Source organism: Equus asinus, chromosome 27 (assembly GCF_041296235.1).
Source record: "Equus asinus isolate D_3611 breed Donkey chromosome 27, EquAss-T2T_v2, whole genome shotgun sequence".
Classification (NCBI taxonomy): Eukaryota; Metazoa; Chordata; class Mammalia; order Perissodactyla; family Equidae; genus Equus; species Equus asinus.
In genome coordinates, this window is record NC_091816.1 from 4,616,490 (window position 1) to 4,643,437 (window position 26,948).

The 26,948-nt window shown below is 36.7% G+C and overlaps 1 protein-coding gene across 1 annotated transcript in view; it reads left to right on the top strand.

Moving 5' to 3' along the window:
- LOC106836908 (disintegrin and metalloproteinase domain-containing protein 5-like) overlaps positions 1-26,948 on the top strand; it is a 186,217-nt gene that overhangs the window by 22,745 nt on the left and 136,524 nt on the right. The window contains exons 8-11 of the mRNA XM_070499711.1: positions 830-895; positions 9,943-10,014; positions 10,210-10,373; positions 11,166-11,247. Coding sequence (XP_070355812.1) covers positions 830-895; positions 9,943-10,014; positions 10,210-10,373; positions 11,166-11,247 — 384 coding nt within the window. The remainder of the gene's footprint in view (positions 1-829; positions 896-9,942; positions 10,015-10,209; positions 10,374-11,165; positions 11,248-26,948) is intronic.

Below are 26,948 nucleotides of genomic sequence, written 5' to 3' on the forward strand. Positions count from 1 at the left end.
CATAAAATTACTTTTTTGTGAGGGCCCTGTATGACTTTTAAAATGGATAGAGAATGAAATTAAGTTCTTTGTTATGCTTGTTATTAAAGTCTAGCAAAAATTTAGGTAATTAATCTTAGAAACCAGTATGTGAATATAGGATTAAAGAAAGCAAAATAAATAATGTTCACATGTGGGCATTTGGATAATTAGTGTAAATTATTCGTTTTCCTCAATTACTCTGATAATTTAGGTGAAAATATTATGTGATCTGGATTTCTAAGTTAAATCATTGTTTCATGAGAGTTCAGAAATGAATATCAGTGGCCTACATAGGTACATGTTAAGCAAAGTGATGAGCTCCTCCTCCTGAAAGACCTATAAATTGCCATCAGTAAGATACCTGGCTCTCCTGAGCTGCCATTGACTGTACACTTCAGTAATATTTTTCTAAACTCTATTGTTTGCTAAAAGTAGTTTCCTAATAAGTTGTAGCAGAATATCTGTCCATGTGTAGTTACTGTGAAAATTATCACAAGACTGAGGAAAGAAAAGCTTTATGTTATAAACTTTCAATTTGTTATAAAAATTCAATTTTCAATTTCAGCTGTTGCTAAAATCAAAAGATATCTGAATTCTTATCTAGCTTGAAATATCGTTGAAAATTCTTATTAACCTGAAGCACCTTTTAGACTGAAATTTTCTGAATGGTAGCTAAATTTTGTATTTGACACAGTCTTGTTATAATCATGTTAGTAGCAACATGTCTCTCAGTTTATCTCTGAGGATAAATTTTATTAGAAGGTAAATTTTTGGAAATTCCTCAGGACCCATGTTGTGTGTTTTTCAGAGAACTGAATCATTTAAGTCATTCCCTCGATATCTTGAAATGTATATTGTTGTGGATAAAAATCTGGTAGGTCCTTTTTTATGTATTGTTATTTTTAAATGATTTAATATTTGTCTTTTAACTTTATTTCAATGATGTAATAAAAATTTTAAACATTTTTTGTGTTTTGATAAATGTTTATTTTGCTTTTGCAATTAATAAGTGCTTAAAAATTGTGAATAAACTAAGTTTTTGTTAATTCACTTATTTTTTATATAAGATCTCTCTAATTGCTTTTGTAAGAGGAAGCATCTTTTCATTTTCTAAAGCTTGTCAGGAATTTTTCTTTTTTTAAAAAAAACGGACTACATCCTCAGTGAAAGTACAGATTAAAATTCCTCCAAACCCTCATCCCTGACATGCACCAATAATGTTTAACTGCCTCGGCCTAATTGGAAGGGTAGTCTACAAAAATAAATATGCTGCTTCTTTCAAGCAAAGGGAGAAAACAAGTTATCTGTTTTGTTCTCAGTTCTAGGTAAATGAAATTACAGAAAAACAAACGAAATTCTCGTATTGAGGATTCATGACTAAACTTCAGATCTTGTATGTGTTAAGATTTTGAATTTATAAAACATAGGTGGTTAGGAGATTCTAAGCTATAAGGCAACGTTTGTCCCAGGTTGGTAAAATCCAAGGGCACCTAATGGAAGCAGATAGTAGTTCTGGAGAAATGCATCTTCAAGTAGGATTCTCATAGATTAATATCAGCCATATATGAGCTCAAAATCTGGAGGAAAATTAATCACCATGAACAAGGTTTAGCAAAACAAAAGATGATGGATTTAGATCCAGAAAACCTTCAGATATTAAGATTTTAAGATATGTTGTAAAATAAAAATATTATTTCCCATAAGGGAATCTGTTTCTTCCAGAAACAGGGAAGCTGAGCTAAATGTTGTCAGAGTTAACAAAAATTGAAGTGTATGGCTCACTAAAGAGTCAGAGGGTTTTATAGTATAGCTATGTTGACTCAGTACAAATCCAGTGCATACTCTGAAATCATATTCCTGTAAAAGTACAAAGCAATTAGAAGTATGAAAGCAGAATTTCAAGTGTAATCAATCAAAAAAAAAGAAGGAAATAAAGGAAAATAAAAACATTATACATTAAGCATTTGTTTCGTAAATGTGGGGCAAATTTAAATGCTGAGGTTAAGATAAAAGATTTTAACTCAAATATACAGTTATTTAGATGTAGAAGGACAAAGTACTGCAATTAAAAAACAAAGGTAAAGATCCATTAAAAGCAAAGACAGAGATTACCATGCAAGACAAACACACATACATGCACATGTTCTGCTTACAACTGATGTATCTAAAATATGGCACTTATGAAAGTAAAAGATTGTGAAAATATACCATAAAAACAAAAACTCTAAAAACTTGTTTAGCCAGATTAATATTAGATGAAGTGGACTTTAAGATAAGTGTATCTATTACTACATAGCAAACTATTCCAAAATTTAGTGGCTTAAACCAATAACCACTTTTTTATTTTGTTGGGAGCTGAGAGATGTTTTTGGAGTTTTATCAAGCTCAGACCCTTTTAAGTCTAATTTGGTAGCCTTTTAATGATACAGCTATCTTAAAAACTTTGTTGGCTTTCTCTCTGTTTCCTTTTTACTGGATTACTTTTTAACTCCTTCTTTCCTCACAGAGAAAGTGTTCTTTATTAAGATTTCAGAGGTATAGGGATACACTTAAAGAGGTACCAACTACTTAATTGAAACTAAATATCCATTGCCGTGTGGTTACCAGTGGCAGACGTGAGGAGTGGCTGTGGCCTTGGTGAAGCCCAATGGGAAGGTTGCTGTGAAGTTCCCCCAGCGTCCTTGAAATAGCCCACCAGTGGGAAGTTACCCATTTCTCTAATTATTTTCTAGTCAAGATGTACCTTTTGTTGTATTTCATAGTAAACTAGATTTATCAGTTATACATACACGGTTTAGAGTCAGATCTAGGATTATTTCCTAGTTTTGTGCATTAAACTGTGTAATCATTTTTTTATTGTGGTAAAAATCATAACATTAAATTTGCCATCTTAACCATTTTAAAATGTACAGTTCAGTAGTCTTAAGTCTATTCACCTTATCGTGCTACAGATCTCTGGAACGTTTGCCTTTTGGAAACAAACTCTGTGCCTACTAAACACTAATTTCCCCATTTCCTTCCCTCCAGCACTTGGCAAACACCTTTCTACTTTCTGTTTCTGTGATTTTGACTAAATACTTTATATGAATGGAATCACACAGTATTTGTCCTTTTGTGACTAGCTTATTTTGCTTAGCATAATGTCCTTAAGTTTCATCCATGCTGTAGCATGTGACAGTATTTTCTTCTTCTTTAAGACTGCATAATATTCCATTGTATGTTTATAGCACCTTTTATTTATCCAGTCACCTATTAATGGACATTGGGCTTTCTTCTACTTCTTGGCTGTTGTGAATATTGCTGCAAGGAACATGGATGTGTAAATATCTCTTTGAGATCTTGCTTTGAATTTTTTAAGTGTATACCCAAAAGTCAGATTGCTGGAACATATGGTAAATCTATGTTTACTTATTTGCAGAACCACCATACTGTTTTCCGAAATGGCTACACCATTTTACATCCCGACCAACAGTGCTCAGGGCTTCTAATTTCCCCTCGCTCTCACCAACACCTGTTACTTTCTGTTATTTTGCTAGTGGCCATCCTAATTGCTGTGAGGTGATATCTCACTGTGGTTTTGATTTGTTTCTCTTATGATTAGTGATGTGAGTGTCTTTTCATACACATGTTGGCCATTTGTGTATTTTATTTGGAGAATTGTCTATTCCAAGTCCTTTGCCCATTTTTCAATTGCATTACTTGGTTTTCATTGTTGTCGAGTTGTAGGAGTTCTTTATATATTCTATATATTAACCCTTGTAAGATATATGTTTTGCAAATAACTTCTTTCACTCTGTAGCCTGCTTTTTCAGTCTGTTGATTGTTTGCTTTGATGCATAAAAGTTTTTAAGTTTAATGTAATACAATTTGTGTATTTTTACTTTTTTTGCCTGAGCTTTGGGTGTCATATCCAAGAAATCATTGCCAAATCCAATGTCCTGAAACTTTTCCTCTATGTTTTCTTCTAGGAGTTTTGTAGTTTTAGGTTTTATATTGAGGTCTTTAATAAATTTTGAGTTGACTTTTGTATATGAGTTAAGGTAGGGGTCCAACTTAGTTCTTTTGCATTAGAGATTCAGTTTTTCCAGCACCACTGTCATCCCATTTTATCCTGGCCTGAAAATTTTCTGTTGAATAAATTGCTGCTGGTCTTATGGGGTTTCACTTGTATGTGATTTCTGCTGCTTTCAAAATTCTTTCTTTGTCTATGACTTTAGAAAATTTAATTATAATGTGTCTCATTGTAGCCCTATTTGGGTTCAACCTATTTGGGATCTTTAGGGCTTCATGGATCTGGAGTTCTATTTCTTTTCCCAGATTTGGCAAATTTTCAGCTGTTATTGCTATAAATATACTTTATGTCCTTTTTTCTCTTTCTTCTGCTTCTGGTTTCCCATATTATGGATATTTTTTATTTTTGTTATTTGTCATAGATCCTATAGGGTTTCTTCACTCTTTTTAATTCTTTATTCTTTTGCTCCTCTCAGTGCATAATTTCAAATTCCCTGTCTTACAGATGACTGATTCTTTCTTCTGCATGGTCAAGTCTGCTGTTGAAGCTCTCTATTGAATTCTTCAGTTCAGTCATTGTATTTTTCAGCTCTAAGATATCTGTTTTTTGTTTTTTTTTTAATGATTTCTATTACTTTGTTGAACTCATTTTGTTCATGAATTGATTTCTTAATTTTCTTTAGTTTTGTACATATTCTTGTAGTTTACTAAGCTTATTTAGATGATTATTCTGAATTCTTTGTCTGACAGTTCATAGATTTCCATTTCATTAGGGTCAGCTATTGGAGCTTTGTTAGTTTTCTTGGGTGATGTCATATTTTCCCGATTTTTTTGTGATCCTTGATTCCTTACATTGATTTCTGAACATTTGAGTAAGCTATCTCCATTCCAGACTTTACAAGTTTGCTTTGGCAGGGACAATCCTTGTTAATCCTTAACAAGTTAATTCAGCTTAACTTGGGGCTCTGGCAGTGTCAGCTGGTAGTGTCGTTGGGCAGGTGGGATTTGCTATCAGGGTGTATTTTTGGATGAGGCTACTTCATGAGCTCTGAGGTTGGGGGTAGGGTGCTGCTGGCTGAGAACAGTTGTATAGGACTGCTGGCTTAGTTCCCTGCCCACGTGAGGCTGTAGGATGGGCTTTGTAATTCCCTGGATTCTCTAGCTGGGCTTCCTAGATGCTCAAGACTGAGTCTATACTCAGCAGGAGGTGGGGCTATGAATTAGCTTTTATACCTTAGTGTGGCAGCAAAATGAGCCCTGTAGCCACAGCTTATGTGTAAGGACCCAAGTCAGGAAACACTCTGTACTGAATTCCCTGGCCAGTTGGAGCTACCAGTTTTACTCTTCAAATATAGAAAGCTGCAACCTGTGTTTTTGTTCAAGTGCCACTGTAAACAGTGCTATAGGATAGGCTTTGCAGCATCCTGTGTACTCTGATAGGTTCCCTGATCAGATGGGCTGAAGGATATATTCAGCCATGGGCTGGGCTATGAATTAGTTTTCCTGCCTGGGCAGGGCCCCCATACAGGCCTTAATTCTGGTCAGTCTTTTGTTTGAGGATCGAATTAGACAAAATTATGCACCAAGTTCTCAGGCCTGATGAGCCACCATTCTAGCTCTGCAGATGAGTGGGATCACGGCCTGGGCTGTTCGGTAAAGTGCTGCTCTAATTGGAGCTGCAGAATGGGCTACACAGATTCCCAGAGCTCCAGTTAGGTTTCCTGGTCGGGCTGGGCTAGAGGCTGTATTCAGCTTTGGATGGGGCTGTAAATTAGTTTCCTGCCCAGTTTGTACTGTAGAACAGGCCCCAGACCAGAAATGCTCTTTGTTTGTGGATCAACTCAGACAGAACTACATCTTAAGCTCCCTGGCCAGTCAGGGCCACTGTCTTGGCTCTGCAGATGCAGAGTCACTGGCTGGGCTCTCCACTCAAGTGCTACTGCAATCGAGGCTGCAGGGTGGGCTACTGAGATTCCCAGGAGTTCTGGTTAGCAGGGTTGGAGGCTGTATTTGGAGATGGGCAGGGCTACAGATTACCTTCCCTGCCCAAGAATATTATATATTTGACAGTAGATATTACATATCATTAGATATGAAATATAGATATGTCATATATATGTATATACAGTTATTAAATATGACATATAGATATATATTAGGTATTATTGAATTAATATTAAATTTCTTGGACATGATAATTGTATAGTGGGAAAACAGGAGAAAATCCTTATTTTTACAAGCTACATCTGAGGTATTCGCAACTTACTGTCAAATAGTTCAGCAAAATGAACAATGCATGCCCCGATCCACATCCGTATACAGATAGATAAAGATATATAGAAAGAACTAAATGTGGCAAACATTAATAATAACTTAATCTAGGTGAAGGATGTAGGGATAGTCTGAAAACTTTCAATTTTCTGTAGGTTGAATTTTTTCAAAATATAAAGTAAATGCTATTTGCCAAAATTAATGAATCCTTAAAGTGGGTGAATTTCAGTGTATATAAATTATACTTCAATAAAGTTGACCTAAAAGCTTTAGAGTAGGATAGTCACAAATAAACATGCATTTCAAAAAATTATTTAAATAGGCTTTTATCATTAAGTCAAAAAGAAAGAGAAATGCACTGCTGCCTCCAATCAGTTGATAGGGTGTGGTGTTGCCTCATTTACATAGCCATATTCAGCATCTTCCTAGTAAGCATTATTAACTATTTTAGAAAAAATAATTAAAACCTTGATGAATCCTCAAAATTTTTGATTTTCGTCTTCTGACCGATCAAGGTCTTCTTATCCAGGTGGGTCCAGTTGATAAAAATGAAGAAACTTGTTTTAAAATGTTTAAACATATCTGAATATACAATGTTAAATGTATAACCTTGAAATCATCACAGAAGAAAAACCCAAAATATTCTCATATAATATGGCAAAAGTCAAAAGGAAATACTGTGAGGACATGAATAAGAAAATAGAAACTTATGGGTCAACTTTATTGATTACAATAATGTGAGTGAGTTAAATGTCCCTATTAAAGTGCTAAGAATCTCAAATTAGATGACACTTATGAGACAACTTAAAACAAAATGGCAGTGTTAGGTATAAAACATTTATTAAAAGACCAACAAAATTGTGCCAAGGTTAGTAATCAAAAAGAAAATCAGGATGACATTACTAATAGATCAAGTAAGATTCAGGATAAAAAGTCTTAAGTAGAAGAATGGGAGGGATATTTTATATTGAAAAATACAATTCAAATTAAAGGTGTATTTCTAATAATAAACATTTAGTTGCCAAGTGTGTTATGATGAAACTGGAAAAGCAAAACTTTTGGGAATACTCAGGAGAAACTAACAAAACCCAAAGCTATAGTGGAACACAGTAAAGCATTTCTTTTAGCCTTTAAGAGACAGACAAATAATAAATGCTAGCACATAAAGATCAAATTATTTATCAGCTTGCTTTACTAGACACTTATTGACCTTTGTAACTTATGAATGGGTGCCATATACATTCAAATGTCTGTAGATATCTGTGGAAAATGTATAGCAAATGTATGCAAAGGTAGTCATCTCTAGGTCACAAGGAAAATATCCATAATTTTGTAAAAGTAAGAACTTATATGCCAAAACTCTGTCACAATATATTAAAACAATAAGGAATAAAAAGAGATAAGGCAAAAAATAATAAAATGAAAAATTTTAAATACCATTATGAGTAGCTTTTTCAATGTTGAAAAAAACCCCAGTTATAAACTATTTAGAAATTAATGAATTCTATACAATATTTCAAAATTTAGAGAGTTTGTATTAATCAGGACAGGCAAGGTTTTGCTATGGTAATAAATAAGTGCAAAATCTTAGTGGCTAAACCCAGTTTATTTTTCGTTCATGCGACATCAGCCATGGGTCTGGGTGACTCTCCAGAACAGCTGTCTTCTATGTGTTGGCTCACCACTCCAGAATGCCTAGATTTTTTTTGGCATTTCCATATGGATAGTTTCTTTTCTGATTGCCAAGCCAACAGAAAAGCAGACCCAAAGGGGTATGAGCCACGATAAGGAAATACTTCCCCTTAGAAGTGACATTCATCACTTTTGCCCTCGTTTCATCGGCCAAAGTAAATCACCTGGCCCATGCCTTTCTTTAAAGAGGAAGAGTTCCTGAACTAGAAGATAACTGAATGTTGGTGAATAGGGATAATGCCTACCACAGAGGATAGTACCAAAACTAGACACAGAGAAAACTCATATTTTTGAAAGAATTTGCTATTAGGAAAGTAGGAATGAAAAATGTATAAATGAAGCTTTCAATTTAAAGTTTTAAAGCTGTAAAACAAGAGAAATATAAGGAGAATGGGCAATAATTAATAAGAAGCATAAGTTGATGATAAACAGAAACATTAAAATGGATAAGTGAATTCAAGAGCTGGTTTATTGAAAAAAATAGGTAGAAAGTATAATTAAGCAAAAAGGAAGAAAACATGTTATGGTGTTAAAAAGGATGAAGATGATATAACCATGGCCTTGGAGAAGATTCAAACAAACACAGATTTGATGAATTCTCCAAAGGAGATAAAAATTTAAATGAAATCATAACATTGTACACCTTAAACTTACACAATGTTGTATGTCAATTATATCTCAAAAAGGTGGAAAAAAATAATTTGAATGGATCAGTTGCTAATGTTTGGTATAGACCATTTTAAAGGAGAGTTCTTTAAAATGTTTCAGGAAGACACAATTCATATGCTAATATAATTCTAGGATATAGGAAAAATATGCGACAATTTTAGGTAATGATCTAATATTTAGTAAAAAACATTTCATTTGCTCAATTATGCAAAGTGTGTGTGCACACACATGAGCAACAGGCCCATTTTTCTTAAAGCTAAAAACTTATAAACAAAATACTGTATTATTTTCCATAGTATATTAGTGAATGTAATGATGATTTAATATTAAGTAATATATCAGCGAAATGTATTGCATCAATAAGTCAAAAGACGAAAATCATTTTGGTATGCTTCAAAAAGACTTTTGCTAGAAGCTCAATTCTATTTTTTATAAAAGCTTTAGTATATAGGGAGGTTTAGAAATAGGTATTTCTCAACATGATCCAAAATACTTACCTTAAACTGAACACCACTTACTGATGAAATATTTGAGGTCTTCCAATGAAAAATCAGGAGCAAAGCTCATATTGTGCTGACATTTTTAAGCATTAGACAAAGAAACAGCTTATTGGAATAAAGAAGAAGTTAGATGTAAGTTGCTCCGTGGTGTGAAAGGATGTATCTGAATATAGTATCCAGGATCACTATAACAGTGAGCCTCTCATTCTAGATTTCCCTTTGTTATGCATGTATTTTTTGGTCTGTGATTATATGTATTATTTTAGAAATAACTATATTTTGAAATACCACGTTAAAAAATTTATGATTCAATTTTCATAAACAATAAGTAATGCCCAAGTTGAGTGCATGAAACATTGTTTAAAATCATTTTATTAAATGTCTTTATTATATAAATTAAATTTCTAATTAATTAATTAATTTGCTGAGGAAGATTTGCCCTGAGCTAACATCTGCTGCCAGTCTTCCTCCGTCTTGTATGACAGCTGCCACCACAGCATGGCTACTGACAGATGAGTGATGTAGGTCCACTCCTGGGGCCACCAAAAAAGAACCTGGGCCACAAAAGAAGAACACGCTAAATTTAACCACTAGGCTTCCAGGCCTGTCCCTGTTTATGTTTTTAAATAAATTATTATTGATAGTCATTATTGGTTTCCAGGATTTCACTTGGAATGTGGCCCCATAGCTATTTTAGAATATAGCACATTATACGTGTAAGGGGTATATGATATATTAGTGTCATCCACTAGTCTTAAAAATAATTTATCTTTTTCAGTTTGATTACATGGGCTCTGATATAAAGGCTGTAACACAGAAGATTATTCAGATAATTGGCTTTGTTAACGCAGTAAGTTTTTAAAAGCTATTTTGTTTATATACTTTGTAAAAGTATAGGTAATATGAATTGATGTGTATAGTATTTTGCTGTGCTGTTGAAGAGTTTCCATAATCAAAATATTGAATTAGATGTCTTAAATGTATTTTTATGAAAGTTTAACATAATATTCAAATTTATTTAATTTTTTTTATCTTCTCCTTTTAGATGCTTACCCAATTAAAAATGACTGTTGTAATATCTTCCATAGAAATCTGGTCAAATAAAAACAAAATTTCTACTACAGGGACTCCTAATAATATATTATTTAGATTTTTAAACTGGAAAAGCACACATCTCTTCCAACCTTATCATACTGCATACTTATTTGCGTGAGTACAGTATTGTGTATTTGCATAGCATTAAAGGAATAACCCAAAATGATTTCATATGTTAATTATGAAAAGTAAACTTTACTTAATATTAACTGTGTTGTTAAATTTGATAGCTACCATGTGACAGGATAAAAATATAAGTTAAAGTCCTGTCCTCAAGGGACTAATGTGAAGCAAGACTTTAAAAAACTTTGATCAACTGACATAAAATTATCTGATAAAATTAATATTTCATAAACACATTGAAATAAGTAGAGGAGGTAAATTATGAGTGATATGACTTCTTTGTTTTCCCTTGGCTTATAACTTTTACTACCTGTTATCTTATCTCTACCTTCTTGTCTCTCATCTGAATAATTATGTTTTTATGTTCTAATAACTTGAATACATTGAATTTTTGCACTATCTAGAATCTAATGCACAGAAAAATCACTCATCTTTAGTGAATAAATGAAGAAGGAGATCACAGAAAATGGAATTTTCCGGGCTTTTATAAAAGTAGAGAGAACCAAAACAAAAACTATAACCCTTACTGCAATGGCATTTTGCATAAGCTATTAGGCCTCACCCTTATTATACTTCTGGATGTTGTCAAATTCAAAATTTATAAATACATATTGAAATATTCTCAACATGGAAGGTTTGAGAAAAATGTATTTAAATAGTTTAATTCAGAGTAGCATGTTACTTAGACATAGTAATTGTTCAATAATGTTTGCTGCTATTAAAATTACCATCATTAATAATACTATTCTCTAATGCAATTGTGAGGAAAATTTTATTTTTTAGCTACAAGAAACAGCCTAGATTTATAGGAGCCACATTTCCTAGAAAGATATGTGACAAGAATTATGCTGCAGGAGTTGTCCTGGTATGTAATTATTATCCAGTTTGCTCTCATGATTTTCATGTTTCACAATTTCCTAAATAATTTAAAGCATCAATAAACATATCACTTAGTTTACTCATCCTTTAATAGTCTTTATATTACTAAGTTGGAGAATAAAAATTGAACTGTATATAATTCCTTCAAAAAATAGAACATTTATAAATTGAACTGAACATAATGTCATTAAAAAAAACCTATTTGGCCTTTATAAGTCAAAGTTTAATGTTTTGAATAGTAGTATGCTTGCATGGATATTCACTATATAATCAATGCAATTTTAGTGTTAGTTGTTAAACATATTATCCATTTTTCTCTCAAAATTGATAATTGCTGTACATTCATGTGCTTTTCTAAGTGACATTCGTCAGTTTTTCTATTTTAAGAGAACTATTTTATCATTGCATTCAATTCTTTATTATACGTTTGGAAGGAGCAGACTGTTGTAGGAAGAAACTGCCATCAAATATTCATAATCTACATCTTTCTGGGGAAAGTGAGAAAGAGCTCTTACTGAAGAGTTATATTCCTTTTACAACAAGTTATACAGAAAGTAGAGAAGTGAACTAAGTTGAGAGTGCTTCAGCAAAAGAAGTCTGTACTATGATTTTTATACTGACCCATTTGAATAGTTGGTTGACTTTTAGTAACATGTACAACAACGTAAATTGCCATTGACAGTTTAGACAGATTTAAAAGCAGTTCTGTTATGTACTTGTGACCATTACTATAAAAGACATATTGAGTGATTAGGTAAATCTTAAACCAGTTTTGGGAGTTATTTGTTACCATAGCTAAAAAACAATCAGACATTTCCTAGGAATTTGTTTTTATTCTCAGCTTCTGCTTTTGGTCCTCCCTCAGGCAAAGTTTGAGGAAAGACCATCACCAATGATTCAGGTCTTGAAGATAATAAGAATTACTGAATATAAGTGGATTAGTATTTGTGTTTTCCTGGTGCCATTCTTCAGACTTTAATTTTGATTGGCATTTTCATAATAAAAATTTGTAAAGGAAAAGAACTAATATATGATTCAAGCAAGAATTCTGTAAAAATGTCAGTATAAAATTAAAATATAATAATAAAAATATTAAAAATACAAATATAGGAAATAAAATAAGTAGATATAACTACCAGAGACAAAGATAGAACCAGCAGTAGATATTATACCAGCAACAAACAGTTTGAAGATTAAATTTTTAAAAGATAGATAGCTATCATAATATTTTAAAATATTTTTTTAAAGTTTAGAACTTTTTCCTTAAACACAGTAGCTTTACTAAATGTCTTGAAATCAGGCACTTTAAGTCCTCCAACTTTGTTCTTCCTCAATACTGTACTTTCTGTATTTAACTTTGTGTTTTCATATAGATTTTGGAATTGGCTTGTCTAGTTCCACACCCACAAAAATGCTCACTTAGATTTTGATTGGGGTGGTGTGTAATTTATGAATCAATTAGGGGAGAACTGACATCTTAATAGCATTGGACTTTCCAATCCACTCACATGATTTCTCTCTCCATTTACTCAGGTTTTTAAAAAGTTCTCTGTAGAGTTTTAACACATCTGCTAAATTTATTCTTAGGTATTTTATATGTTCTGATGCTATTGCAGCTAGTATTGATTATTTAAATTGATCTTCCAATTTTTCACTGCTAGTGTTATACATATGTAGTTGATTTTTATGTTTTCTACATATCCTATAACTTTGCTGAATTTAACATGTCAGATCCATGATTTTTCCAGCTTTAATGAGATGTAATTGACATGTAACATTATGTAAGTTTAAGACGTACAGTATGAATTACGTATGTATTGTGAAATGATTGTCTCAATAAGGTTAGTTAACACAGCCATCATCTCACATAGTAACCATTTGAGTGTGTGTGGTGAGAACCTTTAAGATCTACTCTCTTAGCAACTTTCAAATATACAATACAGTATTATTAACTATAGTCACAATGCTGTATGTTACATCCCAGAAACTAGAAGTTTATACCCTTTGACCACTTTCACTCACTCCCAGCCTCCAGCACCCACTCCCCGCCAGCAAGCAGCAATCTTTTCTCTGTTTCTATGAATTTGGTTGTTTTGGATTCCACATGTAAGTGAGATCATGCAGAATGTGTCTTTCTCTGTCTGACTTATTTCACTTAGCATAATGCCCTCAAAGTTCATCCATGTTGTCCCAAATGGCACAATTTCCTTTTTTTAATGACTGAATAATATTCACACACATACATATGTATGTCACAATTTCTTTATCCATTCATCTGTCAATAGACGCTTAGCTTGTTTCCGTGTCTTAGCTATTGTGAATGATCTGTGGTGAACACAGTGTGCAGATATCTCTTTGAGATGGTGATTTCATTTCCTTCACATAAACACCCAGAAGCAGAATTGCTGATTCATATGGTAGTTCTATTTTTCTTTTTGTCAAGAAACTCCATACTGTTTTCCATAGTGGCTGCACTGATTTACATTCCTATCAACAGTGTACAAGGGTTCCATTTCCTCCACAGCCTTGCCGACTTTTGTTACATCCTGCCTTTTTGATAATAGCCATTCTAACAGGTGTGAGGTGATATCTATTGTGGGTTTGATTTGCCTTGCCCTGATGATTAGTGATGTTGAGTACCTTTTCATGTATATGTTGGCCATTTGAATATCCTCTTTGGAGAACTGTCTATTCAGGTCCTTTGACCATTTCTTAATATATTTTGGATATTAACCCCTTATCAGATGTGTAATTTGCAAATATTTTCTCCCCTTCAGTATGTTGCCTTTTCATTTTGTTGATTAGTTCTTTTCCTATGCAGAACCTTTTATATTGATGTAGTCCCACCTGTTTATTTTTGCTTTTATTGTTTGTGATTTTGATGTCATAGCCATAAAATCATTGCCAAGACCAGCATCAAGGAGATTTTTTACTGTTTTCTTTGAGGAGTTTTATAATTTTACTCCTTACCTTTAAGTCTTTAGTTGATTTTGTGTTAATTTTTGTGAGTGGTGTAAGATAGGAGTCCAGTTTCGTTATTGTATATGACTATCCAGTTTTACCAACACCATTTATTGAAGAGACTGTCTTTTCTTAATTGAATGTTCCTGGCTCCCTTGTCAAATATTAGTTGACTGAATATACAAGGGTTTATTTGTGGGCTCTCTATTCTGTTCCCTTGATCTATGAGTTTGTTTTTATGCCAGTTCCATACATTTTTGATTATGATAGGCTTTGTAGTGTAGTTTAAAAACAGGAAGTGTGATACCTCCATCTTTGTTCTTCTTTCTCAGGATTACTTTGTTTGTTTGGGGTCTTTTGTGGTCTCATATGAATTTTAGTTTTTTTTTCTATTTCTGTGAAAAATGCCATTGGAATTTTGATAGGGATTGCATTGCATCTATAGATGGCTTTGGGTAGCATGGACATTTTAACAATATTAATTCTTCCAATCCATAAACATGGGATATCTTTCCATTTAATTGTGTCTTCTTCAATGCCTTTCATCAGAACCTTACAGGTTTCAGAGTAGAGACCTTTCACTCCCTTGCTTAAATTTGTTCCTAATATTTTGTTGTTTTTATTGCTATTGTAATTTCTTTTATTTCAGTTAACTCGTTAATATATAGAAATGCAACTCCTTTTTGTAGGTTTATTTTGTATCCTGCAACTTTACTGAATTTATTAGTTCTAACAATTTTTTGGTGAAGTCTTTAGGATTTTTCTATATATAAGATCATGTTATCGGCAAAGACAGACAATTTTACTTCTTCCTTTCTGATTTGATTGCCTTTTATATCCTTTTCTTTTTTGCTTGCTCTGCCTAAAACTTCCAGTACTATACTGAATAGGAGTGGTGAGAGTGGGCACTCTTTTCTTGATCCCTATCTTAGAGGAAAAGATTTACCCTTCATTGTTGGAGTGTGATGTCAGCTGTAGGTTTGTCATGTATGACCTTTATTATGTTGAGGTACATTCCTTCTGTTCTCAATTTCTTGTGATGTTTTTTAAAATCATGAATGGATATGGAATTTTGTCAAATGGTTTTTCTACATTTGTCGAGATGATCATATGATTTTTATTTCATTTTAATAGTGTGATATATCACATTTATTTATTTGTGTATGTTGAATCCTCCTTGTATCCCAGGGCTGAGTCTCATTTGATCATGGTTTATGATCCTTTTAACATGCTGTTGAATTTGATTTGCTTCTATTTTGTTGATAATTTTTTGCTTCTATATTCATCAGGGACATTAGTCTATTATCTACCTTTCCTTGTAATGTCCTTCTCTGGCTTTGGTCTCAGGGTAATAATGGCCTCTTAAAATGAGTTTGGGAATATTTTTTTGTCTTAAATTTTTGGGAATATTCTGAGAAGGATTAGTTTACTTCTTCATTAAATGTTTGGTAGAATTGCCCAGCAAAACAATCTGGTCCTGGGCTTTTATTTTTTGAGGGGTTTATGTTTACTGATTCAATCTCCTTGCTTGTTATTAGTCTGATCAGATTTTCTACTTCTACATGAGTCATTCTTGGTAGATTATATTTTTCTAGGAATTTATTGATTTCTTCTAGGTTGTCCAATTTGTTGATGTATGATTGTTCACAGTAGTTTTTTAAGATTCCTTGTATTTTTGTGGTATAATTTGTAATGTCTACTCTTGCATTTATAATTGTATTTATTTGGGTCCTCTCTAGCTAAAGTTTTGTCAATTTTGTTTATCTTTTCAAAGAACCAACTGTTAGTTTTTACATTTTTTTCTATTGATTTCCTATTCTCTATTTCATTTATTTCTGTTCAAATCCTTATTATTTCCTTTCTTCTGCTAATTTTGGGCTTAGTTTTTTTTTTTCTACTTCCTTGTGATGTAAAGTTAGATTCAGATCTTTCTTTTTTATTGATGTGTGCATTTATTGCTATTAATGTCCTTCTTATAACTGCTTTTACTGCATCCCGTAATTTTTGATATATTGTATTTCCACTTGCATTTGTCTCAAGATTTAAAAAAATTCCCTTTTTTATTTTTTTATCCATTTATTGTTCAGGAATGTGTTGCTCAATTTCCATGTATTTGTGAATTTTCAAGCATTCCTCCAGTTATTGATTTCTAGTTGCATACCATTGTGTTCAGAAAAGATGCTGGATATAATTTTGATCTTCTTGTATTTGTTGAGACTTGTTATGTGGCCTAATATATGATCTATCTGAGAAAATGTTGTCTGTACAATGGAGAAGAATGTATATTCTGCTGCTGTCAGATGAAATGTTCTGTGTATATCTTTTAGGTCTATTTGGTATATAGTGTTGTTCAAATCTACTGTTTCCCTATTGATTTTCGTTCTGGATGATCTATCTCTTGTTGAAAGTGAGATATTAAAATCCCTATTATTATATTGATGTTTGTTTCTCCTTGTTAGTTTGCTAGTATTTGCTTAACATATTTAGGTGCTCCAATATTGGATATGTAAATAATTACAATTTTTTCACCTCTTTGATAGATTGAGATCTTTATCATTACATGATGAGATTTTTGTCTCTTTTGGCCATATTTAGCTTAAAGTCTACTTTGTGTCCTATAAGTGTAGCTATCTCTGCATTCTTCTGCTAATGATTTCCTTGAATATATTTTTCCGTGCCTTCACTTTCAGTCTATGTGTGACCTTAAAGTCAAATGATTCTCTTGTAGGCAGCATATTGTTGGATCTTACTTTTTTTAATCCATGCAACCATTTTGTGTCTTTTGATTGGGAACTTTGTTTTTTTTTTTTTTTAACTTTTTTTTTTTTATTAATGTTATGATACATTACAACCTTTTGAGATTTCAGTTGTACATTTTTGTTAGTCATATTGTGGGTACACCACTTCCCCCTCCATACCCTCCCCCCACCCCCCCTTTTCCCTGGTAACCACCGATCAGATCTCCTTCACAATATACTAATTTCCACCTATGAGTGGAGTCATATAGAGTTTGTCTTTCTCTGACTGACTTATTTCGCTTAACATAATGCCCTCGAGGTCCATCCACGTTGTTGTGAATGGGCCAATTTCGTCTTTTTTTATGGCTGAGTAGTATTCCATTGTGTATATATACCACATCTTCTTTATCCAATCATCAGTTTCTGGGCATGTAGGCTGGTTCCACGTCTTGGCTATTGTAAATAATGCTGCGATGAACATAGGGGTGCAACGGACTCTTGAGATATCTGATATCAGGTTCTTAGGATAGATACCCAGTAATGGGATGGCTGGGTCATAGGGTATTTCTATTTTTAACTTTTTGAGAAATCTCCATACTGTTTTCCATAGTGGCTGTACCAGTTTGCATTCCCACCAACAGTGTATGAGGGTTCCTCTTTCTCCACAACCTCTCCAACATTTGTCGTTCTTGGTTTTGGATGTTTTTGCCAATCTAACGGGGGTAAGGTGATATCTTAGTGTAGTTTTGATTTGCATTTCCCTGATGATTAGCGATTATGAACATCTTTTCATGTGTCTATTGGCCATATTCATATCTTCTTTTGAGAAATGTCTGTTCATGTCCTCTGCCCATTTTTTGATCGGGTTGTTTGTTTTTTTGTTGTTAAGCAGTGTGAGTTCTTTGTATATTATGAAGATTAACCCTTTGTCGGATAAGTGGCTTGTAAATATTTTTTCCCAATTAGTGAGCTGTTTTTTTGTTTCAATTCTGTTTTCCCTTGCCTTGAAGAAGCTCTTTAGTCTGATGAAGTCCCATTTGTTTATTCTTTCTATTGTTTCCCTCAACTGAGGAGTTACAGTGTCCGAAAAGATTCTTTTGAAACTGATGTCAAAGAGTGTACTGCCTATATTCTCTTCCAAAAGACTTATTGTCTCAGGCCTAATCTTTAGGTCTTTGATCCATTTTGAGTTTATTTTGGTGTGTGGTGAAAAAGAATGGTCGATTTTCAATCTTTTGCATGTGGCTGACCAGTTTTCCCAGCACCATTTGTTGAAGAGACTTTCTTTTCTCCATTGTAGGCCCTCTGCTCCTTTGTCGAAGATGAGCTGTCCATAGATGTGTGGTTTTATCTCTGGGCTTTCAATTCTGTTCCATTGATCTGTGGACCTGTTTTTGTACCAGTACCATGCTGTTTTGATCACTGTAGCTTTGTAGTATGTTTTGAAATCGGGGATTGTGATTCCGCCGGCTTTGTTTTTCTTTCTCAGGATTGCTTTAGCAATTTGCGGTCTTTTGTTGCCCCATATGAATTTTAGGATTGTTTGTTCAATTTCTGTGAAGAATGTTCTTGGGATTCTGATTGGGATAGCATTGAATCTGTATATTGCTTTAGGTAGTATGGACATTTTAACTATGTTTATTCTTCCAATCCATGTGCAAGGAATGTCTTTCCATCTCTTTATGTCATCGTCAATTTCTTTCAAGAAAGTCTTGTAGTTTTCATTGTATAGATCCTTCACTTCCTTGGTTAAGTTTATCCCAAGGTATTTTATTCTTTTCGTTTCGATTGTGAATGGGATAGAGTTCTTGAGTTCTTTTTCTGTTAGTTTATTGTTAGTGTATAGAAATGCTACTGATTTACGCACGTTAATTTTATACCCTGCTACTTTGCTGTAGTTGTTGATTATTTCTAATAGTTTTTCTGTGGATTCTTTGGGGTTTTCTATGTATAAGATCATGTCGTCTGCAAACAACGAGAGTTTTACTTCTTCGTTACCTATTTGGATTCCTTTTATTTCTTTTTCCTGCCGAATTGCTCTGGCCAGCACCTCCAGTACTATGTTGAATAGGAGTGGTGAAAGTGGGCACCCTTGTCTTGTTCCTGTCCTCAGAGGGATGGCTTTCAGCTTTTGTCCGTTGAGTATGATGTTTGCTGTGGGTTTGTCATATATGGCCTTTATTATGTTGAGGTACTTTCCTTCTATACCCATTTTACTGAGGGTCTTTATCATAAATGGGTGTTGGATCTTGTCGAATGCTTTCTCTGCATCTATTGAGATGATCATGTGGTTTTTGTTTTTCATTTTGTTGATGTAGTGTATCACATTGATTGACTTGCGGATGTTGAACCATCCCTGTGTCCCTGGTATAAATCCCACTTGATCATGGTGTATAATCTTTTTGATGTATTGCTGTAATCGGTTTGCCAAAATTTTGTTGAGGATTTTTGCATCTATGTTCATCAGTGATATCGGCCTATAGTTCTTCTTTGTGTTGTCCTTGTCAGGTTTGGGGATCAGAGTGATGTTGGCTTCATAGAATGTGTTAGGGAGTTCTCCATCTTTCTCAATTTTCTGGAACAGTTTGAGGAGAATGGGTATTAAGTCTTCTTTGAATGTTTGGTAGAATTCTCCAGAGAAGCCGTCTGGTCCTGGACTCTTGTTTTTGGGGAGGTTTTTGATTACCGTTTCTATTTCTTTACTTGTGATAGGTCTATTCAGATTCTCCATTTCTTCCTGATTCAGTTTGGGGAGATTGTAGGAGTCTAGGAATTTGTCCATTTCTTCCAGGTTGTTCAATTTGTTGGCATATAGTTTTTCATAGTATTCTCTTATGATCTCTTGTGTTTCATTGGTATCTGTTGTGATTTCTCCCCTGTCATTCCTGATTTTATTAATTTGCGATTTCTCTCTTTTTTTCTTGGTGAGTCTGGCTAGGGGTTTGTCAATTTTGTTAATTCTTTCGAAGAACCAACTCTTTGTTTCATTGATCCTTTCTATTGTCTTTTTTGTTTCAATATCGTTTATTTCTGCTCTTATTTTTATTATTTCCCTCCTTCTACTGACTCTGGGCTTTGTTTGTTCTTCTTTTTCTAGTTCTGTTAGGTGTCGTTTGAGGTTGCTTACGTGAGCTTTTTCTTGTTTAGTGAGGTGAGCCTGTATTGCAATGAATTTCCCTCTTAGGACTGCTTTTGCTGCATCCCAAATGATTTGGTATGTCGTGTTCTCATTTTCATTTGTCTCCAGATAATATTTGATTTCTTCTTTAATTTCTTCAATGATCCATTGTTTGTTCAGAAGCGTGTTGTTTAGTCTCCACATTTTTGCACCTTTCTCTGCTTTTTTCTTGTAGTTGATTTCTACTTTCATAGCATTATGATCAGAAAAGATGCTTGATATTATTTCAACTCTCTTGTATTTATTGATGTTTGCTTTGTTTCCCAAAATATGGTCAATCCTTGAGAATGTTCCATGTGCGCTTGAGAAGAATGTGTAACCTGCTGTTTTTGGATGAAGTGTTCTATATATATCTATTAAGTCCATCTGGTCTAATTTTTCATTTAATTCTATTATTTCCCTCTTGATTTTCTGTCTGGATGTTCTGTCCATTGGTGTTAGTGGTGTGTTGAGGTCCCCTACTATTATTGTATTGTTGTTGATGTCTTCTTTTAGTTCTATTAAGAGTTGCTTTACAAATTTTGGTGCTCCTGTGTTGGGTGCGTATATATTTATAAGTGTTATGTCTTCTTGGTGGAGAGTCCCTTTTATCATTATATACTGTCCCTCTTTATCTTTCTTTATCTGTTTTGCTTTGAAATCTACCTTGTCTGATATTAGTATAGCGACACCTGCTTTCTTTTGTTCGTTATTAGCTTGGAGTATTGTTCTCCATCCCTTCACTCTGAGTCTGTGTTTGTCTTTGGGGCTGAGGTGTGTTTCCTGGAGGCAGCATATTGTTGGATCTTGTTCTTTGATCCATCCTGCCACTCTGTGTCTTTTGATTGGGGAGTTCAATCCATTTACATTTAGAGTGATTATTGAGACGTGGGGGCCTTCCACTCCCATTTTGTGTCTTGTTTTCCGGTTTTCTTCAGTTTCCTTTGTTTCTCGTCCCATGGTTTAATCTGTTCTGATGTAGAGCTGCTACACTCTGTTGTTGTCCTTCTACTTATCTCCTCTGCTCTTGGTTTTGTAGCCCCTTTCCTTTTTTGGATTTTTCAGGAGTGAGGGTTTTCCTGAGGATTTCCTGAAGAGGAGGTTTTGTGGCAATAAACTCCCTTAATTTTTGTTTATCTGGGAAAGTTTTTATTTCTCCATCGTATTTGAAGGATATTTTCGCTGGGTAGAGAATTCTCGGCTGTAGATTTTTGTCCTTCAGATTTTTGAATATATCATTCCACTCTCTTCTAGCCTGTAAAGTTTCTGCTGAGAAATCTGCTGATAGCCTGATGGGGGTTCCTTTGTAGGTTAGTTTCTTTTGCCTGGCTGTCCTTAGTATTTTCTCCTTGTCGTTGACTTTTGCTAGCTTCACTACTATATGTCGTGGAGTTGGTCTTCTTGCATTGATAAAGTTTGGAGATCTATTGGCTTCTGTCACCTGCAGATCCATCTCCCTCTCCAGATTTGGGAAGTTCTCAGCCATTATTTCTTTGAATAGGTTTTCTGCCCCTTTCTCCTTCTCTTCTCCCTCTGATATACCTATAATCCTTACGTTGCATCTCCTAATTGTGTCTGATAATTCTCGGAGAGTTTCTTCATTTCTTTTAAGTCTTGCTTCTCTCTCCTCCTCTGCCTGCAACAATTCTATATTGCCATCTTCCAAATTGCTAATTCGTTCCTCCATATTATCGGCCCTACTGTTCAGAGCATCTAGATTTTTCTTAATCTCCTCTATTGTGTTCTTCATTTCCAATATTTCTGTTTGGTTCTTCTTTATCGTATCAAACTCTTTTGTGACATAGCTCCTGAACTCGTTGAGTTGTCGGTCAGAGTTCTCGCTTAACTCATTGAGAATCTTAATGATGACTGTTTTGAAGTCGTCATCATTTAGGTTATATATCTCATTTTCTTTTGGATTGTTTTCTGTGTATTTGTTACCTTCTTTCTGTTCTGGAGATTTAATGTATTTTTTCATATTGCTTGATGTTGTTGATTTGTGCCTCCGCATAGAGATAGAGTTTAGTTGCTCCTTTCACTTGTTTCAGCTGCTGTGGTGGGGGGAGCCGCTGTTTATACTTCACCAACCAGGAACCCTGTCCGTAGTTGCTAACTGGGCCTGGGCCCCTCTTCGTAGCCACAGTGGCCCTTTGTATTCCCTCCTCTGCCGTGGGGGCCGTCACAGGGGGGCTTCAGGCTGCAGATGCCTACTGTTGCAGCCCACCTAGATGTGCTCTCTCCTTGGGGTCTGCAACAGTGTTATGGGCTTTTCCAGCTGCCAGGGGTGGGATCACTTATATTTGTTGCTCCGTTGCTCTCTGCACCCACCAAAACTCACTTGTCCTCTATGGGTCGCAGGAGAGCTATTGGCATCTTCTACAGTCTGTGGTTAGTACACCTAGCTATGCTGCTTTTGCCCTGGGGTCTTCCAGCCTTGTGGCTGGCGGCTGGGTGCCTTCTACTGGTGCTGTGCAGAGGCTTTCCCTAAGGCTGCTGTGAGCCTGTAGGGTTTCCCACTAGGCTACTAAGCTGGGTCTCTGGAACTCTCTCCAGCCCCAGTCCTCTCCGAGATCTCCGGCAATCCCTATCCTCACGGGGCGGGCAACGGCAGCTGGGGATCGCCCCGCCCTCAGGGCTTCTCTCCGGGCCTCTGCCGGAAGCCCTGAATGCTGGGCGTGGCCCCTCTGCTAATGGCAGACAGAGAGTTTTGTCTGCTGCCTGGCGGAGCTCCGGCGCTTCCCCTCCGGGTCGCAGGACCGGCCTTTGAAAGTTCCCCCCGCCCCGGTCCTCTCTGAGATCTCCGGCAATCCCTAGCCCCACGGGGCGGGCAACGGCAGCTGGGGGTCGCCCCGCTCTCTGGGATTCTCTCCAGGCCTCTCCCGGAGCCGTGAATGCTCAGCGTGGCCCCTCTGCTAACGGCAGACAGAGAGTTTTGTCTGCTGCCCGGGCGGAGCTCCGGCGCTTCCCCTCCGGGTCGCAGAACCGGCCTTTGAAACTTCCCCCCGCCCCGGTCCTCTCCGAGATCTCCGGCAATCCCTAGCCCCACAGGGCGGGCAACGGCAGCTGGGGGTCGCCCCGCTCTCTGGGATTCTCTCCAGGTCTCTCCCGGAGCCGTGACTGCTCAGCGTGGCCCCTCTGCTAACGGCAGACAGAGAGTTTTGTCTGCTGCCCGGGCAGAGCTCCGGCAGTTCCCCTCCGGGTCGCAGAACCGGCCTTTGAAACTTCCCCCCGCCCCGGTCCTCTCCGAGATCTCCGGCAATCCCTAGCCCCACGGGGCGGGCAACGGCAGCTGGGGGTCGCCCCGCTCTCTGGGATTCTCTCTGGGCCTCTCCCGGAGCCGTGAATGTTCAGCGTGGCCCCTCTGCTAACGGCAGACAGAGAGTTTTGTCTGCTGCCCGGGCGGAGCTCCGGCGCTTCCCCTCTGGGTCGCAGAACCGGCCTTTGAAACTTCCCCCCACCCCGGTCCTCTCCGAGATCTCCGGCAATCCCTAGCCCCACGGGGCGGGCAACGGCAGCTGGGAGACCTCCGTGCCCTCCGTGTCTCTCTCTGGGACCCTCCGGGCACCCTGAGCACCAGGCTGGGTCTCCCCGCCAATGGCGGGGAGAAACTCTCTCCGCGGGCTCAGGTGTGCAACTCCAAAGTTTCCCTCTGCGTTTAGGAGTAATTGCGGGGGGTTTAGGTAGGGTTCTGGTCACCTGTTTCCACCGTCGCTCCTCTGTTGTGTTCTCGCTCCTGGCCTAGATGTGTGTGGATCCTCTGGGGGCGTCCGTTGGAAGAAAGCTGCTTGCGGGTACTAGGCTGCCCGTCGGGGTCGGAGAGTTTTCACCTATTTCCACATCCTCCCGGAGGAAAGTCCATCCGCCTTCCGATGTATAGTCGCGTGGGTGTCTCAGACGTCCTGAGATGTTGTCTGGATATCCTTTGTCAAGCGATAAGTGTCCAAATAATTGTAGACTCGAAGGGCGAGAGACAAAGAGGACTACTCACGGCGCCATCTTGGATCCTCCTCCTGATTGGGAACTTTTATCCATTTATGTTTAAAGTAATTATTGGTTGGGAAGGACTTACTATTGCCATTTTGTTCATTGTTTTCTGACTGTTTTGTAAATTTCCCGTACCTTACTTCCTCCCTTGCTATCTTTCTTTGTGATTTGATACATTTTTGTAATAGTATGGCTTGATTCCTTTATCATAATGTTTTGTATACCTGTTACAGCTTTTTCCTTTGTGCTTATCATAAGGCTTACATAAGATATCTTATATTATAGCATCAGATTTTAGGCTGACAACTTAACTTTAAGATAGCCTGCAGAAACTTTATTCTTTTACTAATCCCTACTCACATTTTAAGTTGTTGCTGTTACAATTTACATCTTTTTTATGTTGTCTATCCAATAACAAATTATTGTAGTTATGGTTATTTTTAATATGTTTGTTTTTTAACTTTTAAATGGGAATTGTAAGTGAACTACGTGCTACCATTACCATATTAGTGAATCTGACTTTGTCTATATATTTGCCATTACCACTGGGTTTTACACAGTCATGTTTTTATGCTGTGAATTTGAATCCTTTTGTTTATGCTTGAAGAACTCCCTTTAGCGTTTCTGGTAAGACAGGTCTAATGGTGATAAAATCCTTCTATTATTGTTTATTTGAAAAAAATGTTCTGTCCTTTATTTCTGAAGGACAGCTTTGCTGGTATAGTATCTTGGTTGACAGTTATTTTTTTCTTTCAGTATTTTGAATATATCATCCCACTGTCTCCTGGCCTGCAAAGTTTCTGCTGAGAAATCTGCTTATAGTCTTATTGAGATGCCTTTTTATGTGATGAGTCACTTTTCTTCTGCTGATTTCAATATTTTCTCTTCATCTTTGACTTTTGAAAATTTAATTATGATATGTCTCATGTAACCTTTTTTAGGTTCAACATATTTGGGGTCCTTTGGGTCTCATGAATCTGGAAGTCTCTCTCTCTCCCAATGTTTGGGTAGTTTTCAGTCATTATTGCTTTAAATAGACTTCTATCCCTTTCTCTTTCTCTTCTCCTTCTGGGATTCCCATAATACATATATTGTTTAGTTTGATCATGTCCAACAAATTCCATAGAATTTCTTCACCCTTTTTCATTCTTTTTTCTTTTTGTTTCTCTGACCAAATAATTTCACATGACCTATCCTGTAGTTCTCTGGTTCTTGCATCTGCTTGATTGAGTCTGATGTTGAAGCTCACTATTGAATTCTTCTATTCAGTCATTCTATTCTTCAGCTCTAGGATTTCTGTTTGATTGCTTTTAGATAGTTTTTATGTCATTGTTGAACTGCTCATATTATTCATGCATTATTTTCCTAATTTTGTTTAGTTGTCTGTTTGTTGTTATAATTCACTGAACTTCTTTAAGAGGATTATTCTGAATTCTTTGTCAGACATTCCATAGATTTCCAGTTCATTAGGATCAGTTATTGGAGCTTTATTAGTTTCCTTTGGTGATGTCATGTTTTCCTTAGTCTTTGTGATTCTTGTACATTTGAGTAAGTGGTCGCCTCTCCCAGACTTTATAGATTTGCTTCAGCAGGGACAGACATTCACCAAGTTTGATTACTGGATCATTGCCTGGTAGTGTCATAGGTGGGTCGGGCTTGCTATTGGGGTCTCTATTTGTGTGAGGCCACTACCTGTGCTGTGTGGTCAGTAAACCTGCCACTGACTGGGCACTGCAGTCATGTGGGCCTGTTGGCTGGGTTCTGTATTCAAGTGGGTCCACTGGGTGTGCTCCCTGATTGGGGGTTGGGCTGCTAGCTCTGCTCCATGATCAGCTGGGGCCTTCAGTAACTGCATTCTGCGGTTACTTCTTGTAGGGGAATGTTGCAGGCTGTTGTCTCTTCCAGAGTGGTGCCACTGATTAGATTCTTTGATTGGACAGGGCCATGGGCTTGGCTCCACTGGGATCCTGGTTAAATGGGTTCTAAAGATGTGCTAACCAACTAGGTAGTGCTGTGGGCTAGAGTCTGTGTTCAGAAGGGGCTGCAAGCAGGGCTTTGTGGGTGGACAGGGCCTCAGGCTGTGCTCTGCAGTTTGTTGAGGCCACAGGCTATGCTGCCAAGTTTTCAGGGCGCCAGGCTAGGCTTTGTGATCAGGTAGGCAGCTGGCTCCACTGTGCTGTTGGGCAATGTCACTGGCCAGTCTCTCTGGTCAGGATTCACCTCCAGCTGTATCCCACTGTTGGGTGGGTCTAGAGACTGTGCTCTGTAGTGGGGCAGAGTTACTGTCCAGAGTCCTTCAGTGTGCAGGGCTTCAGGCTATGCTTCACCATTGGGCAGGGTCACTGGCTGGGCTCCCTCTCCTGGGTGAAGCTGCAAGCTTTGTTCTGCAATCAGGCAGGGCCACAGGCTAGGCTCTGCTCTGGGGTAGGGCTGTAGCTTGGATTTTGTAGCTGGGTGGTACCATAGTCTGGGTTTCAGGAATGTCTGGGGTCACTGTTCAGGCCTTCTTGTTAGACAGGGCCAGAGGCTATGCTTAACAGTTGGGCAGGATTGCTGGCTTGGCTCTCTGCCCAAGTATGGTTGTTGGAAGGTTCCCTGGCTTCCTGGGTTCTCTGGCTAGGCTTCTTGGTCAGGCAGGACTGGAGGCTATACTCATCAGTTAAGCAGGGCTTCGCATTTGCTTCCCTGTCAGAGTAAGTCTGTAGAATGGACTCCATGGCTTGTATGGTTTGGCTTGTTGCCTGGGGACCCAAATCAGGCACCGCTGCCAGAATTCCCTGGCTAGACTGGGCCACTGGCTCAGCTCTGCAGATGGGCAGAGCTACTGGGTAGGATCTCTGCTCAGGT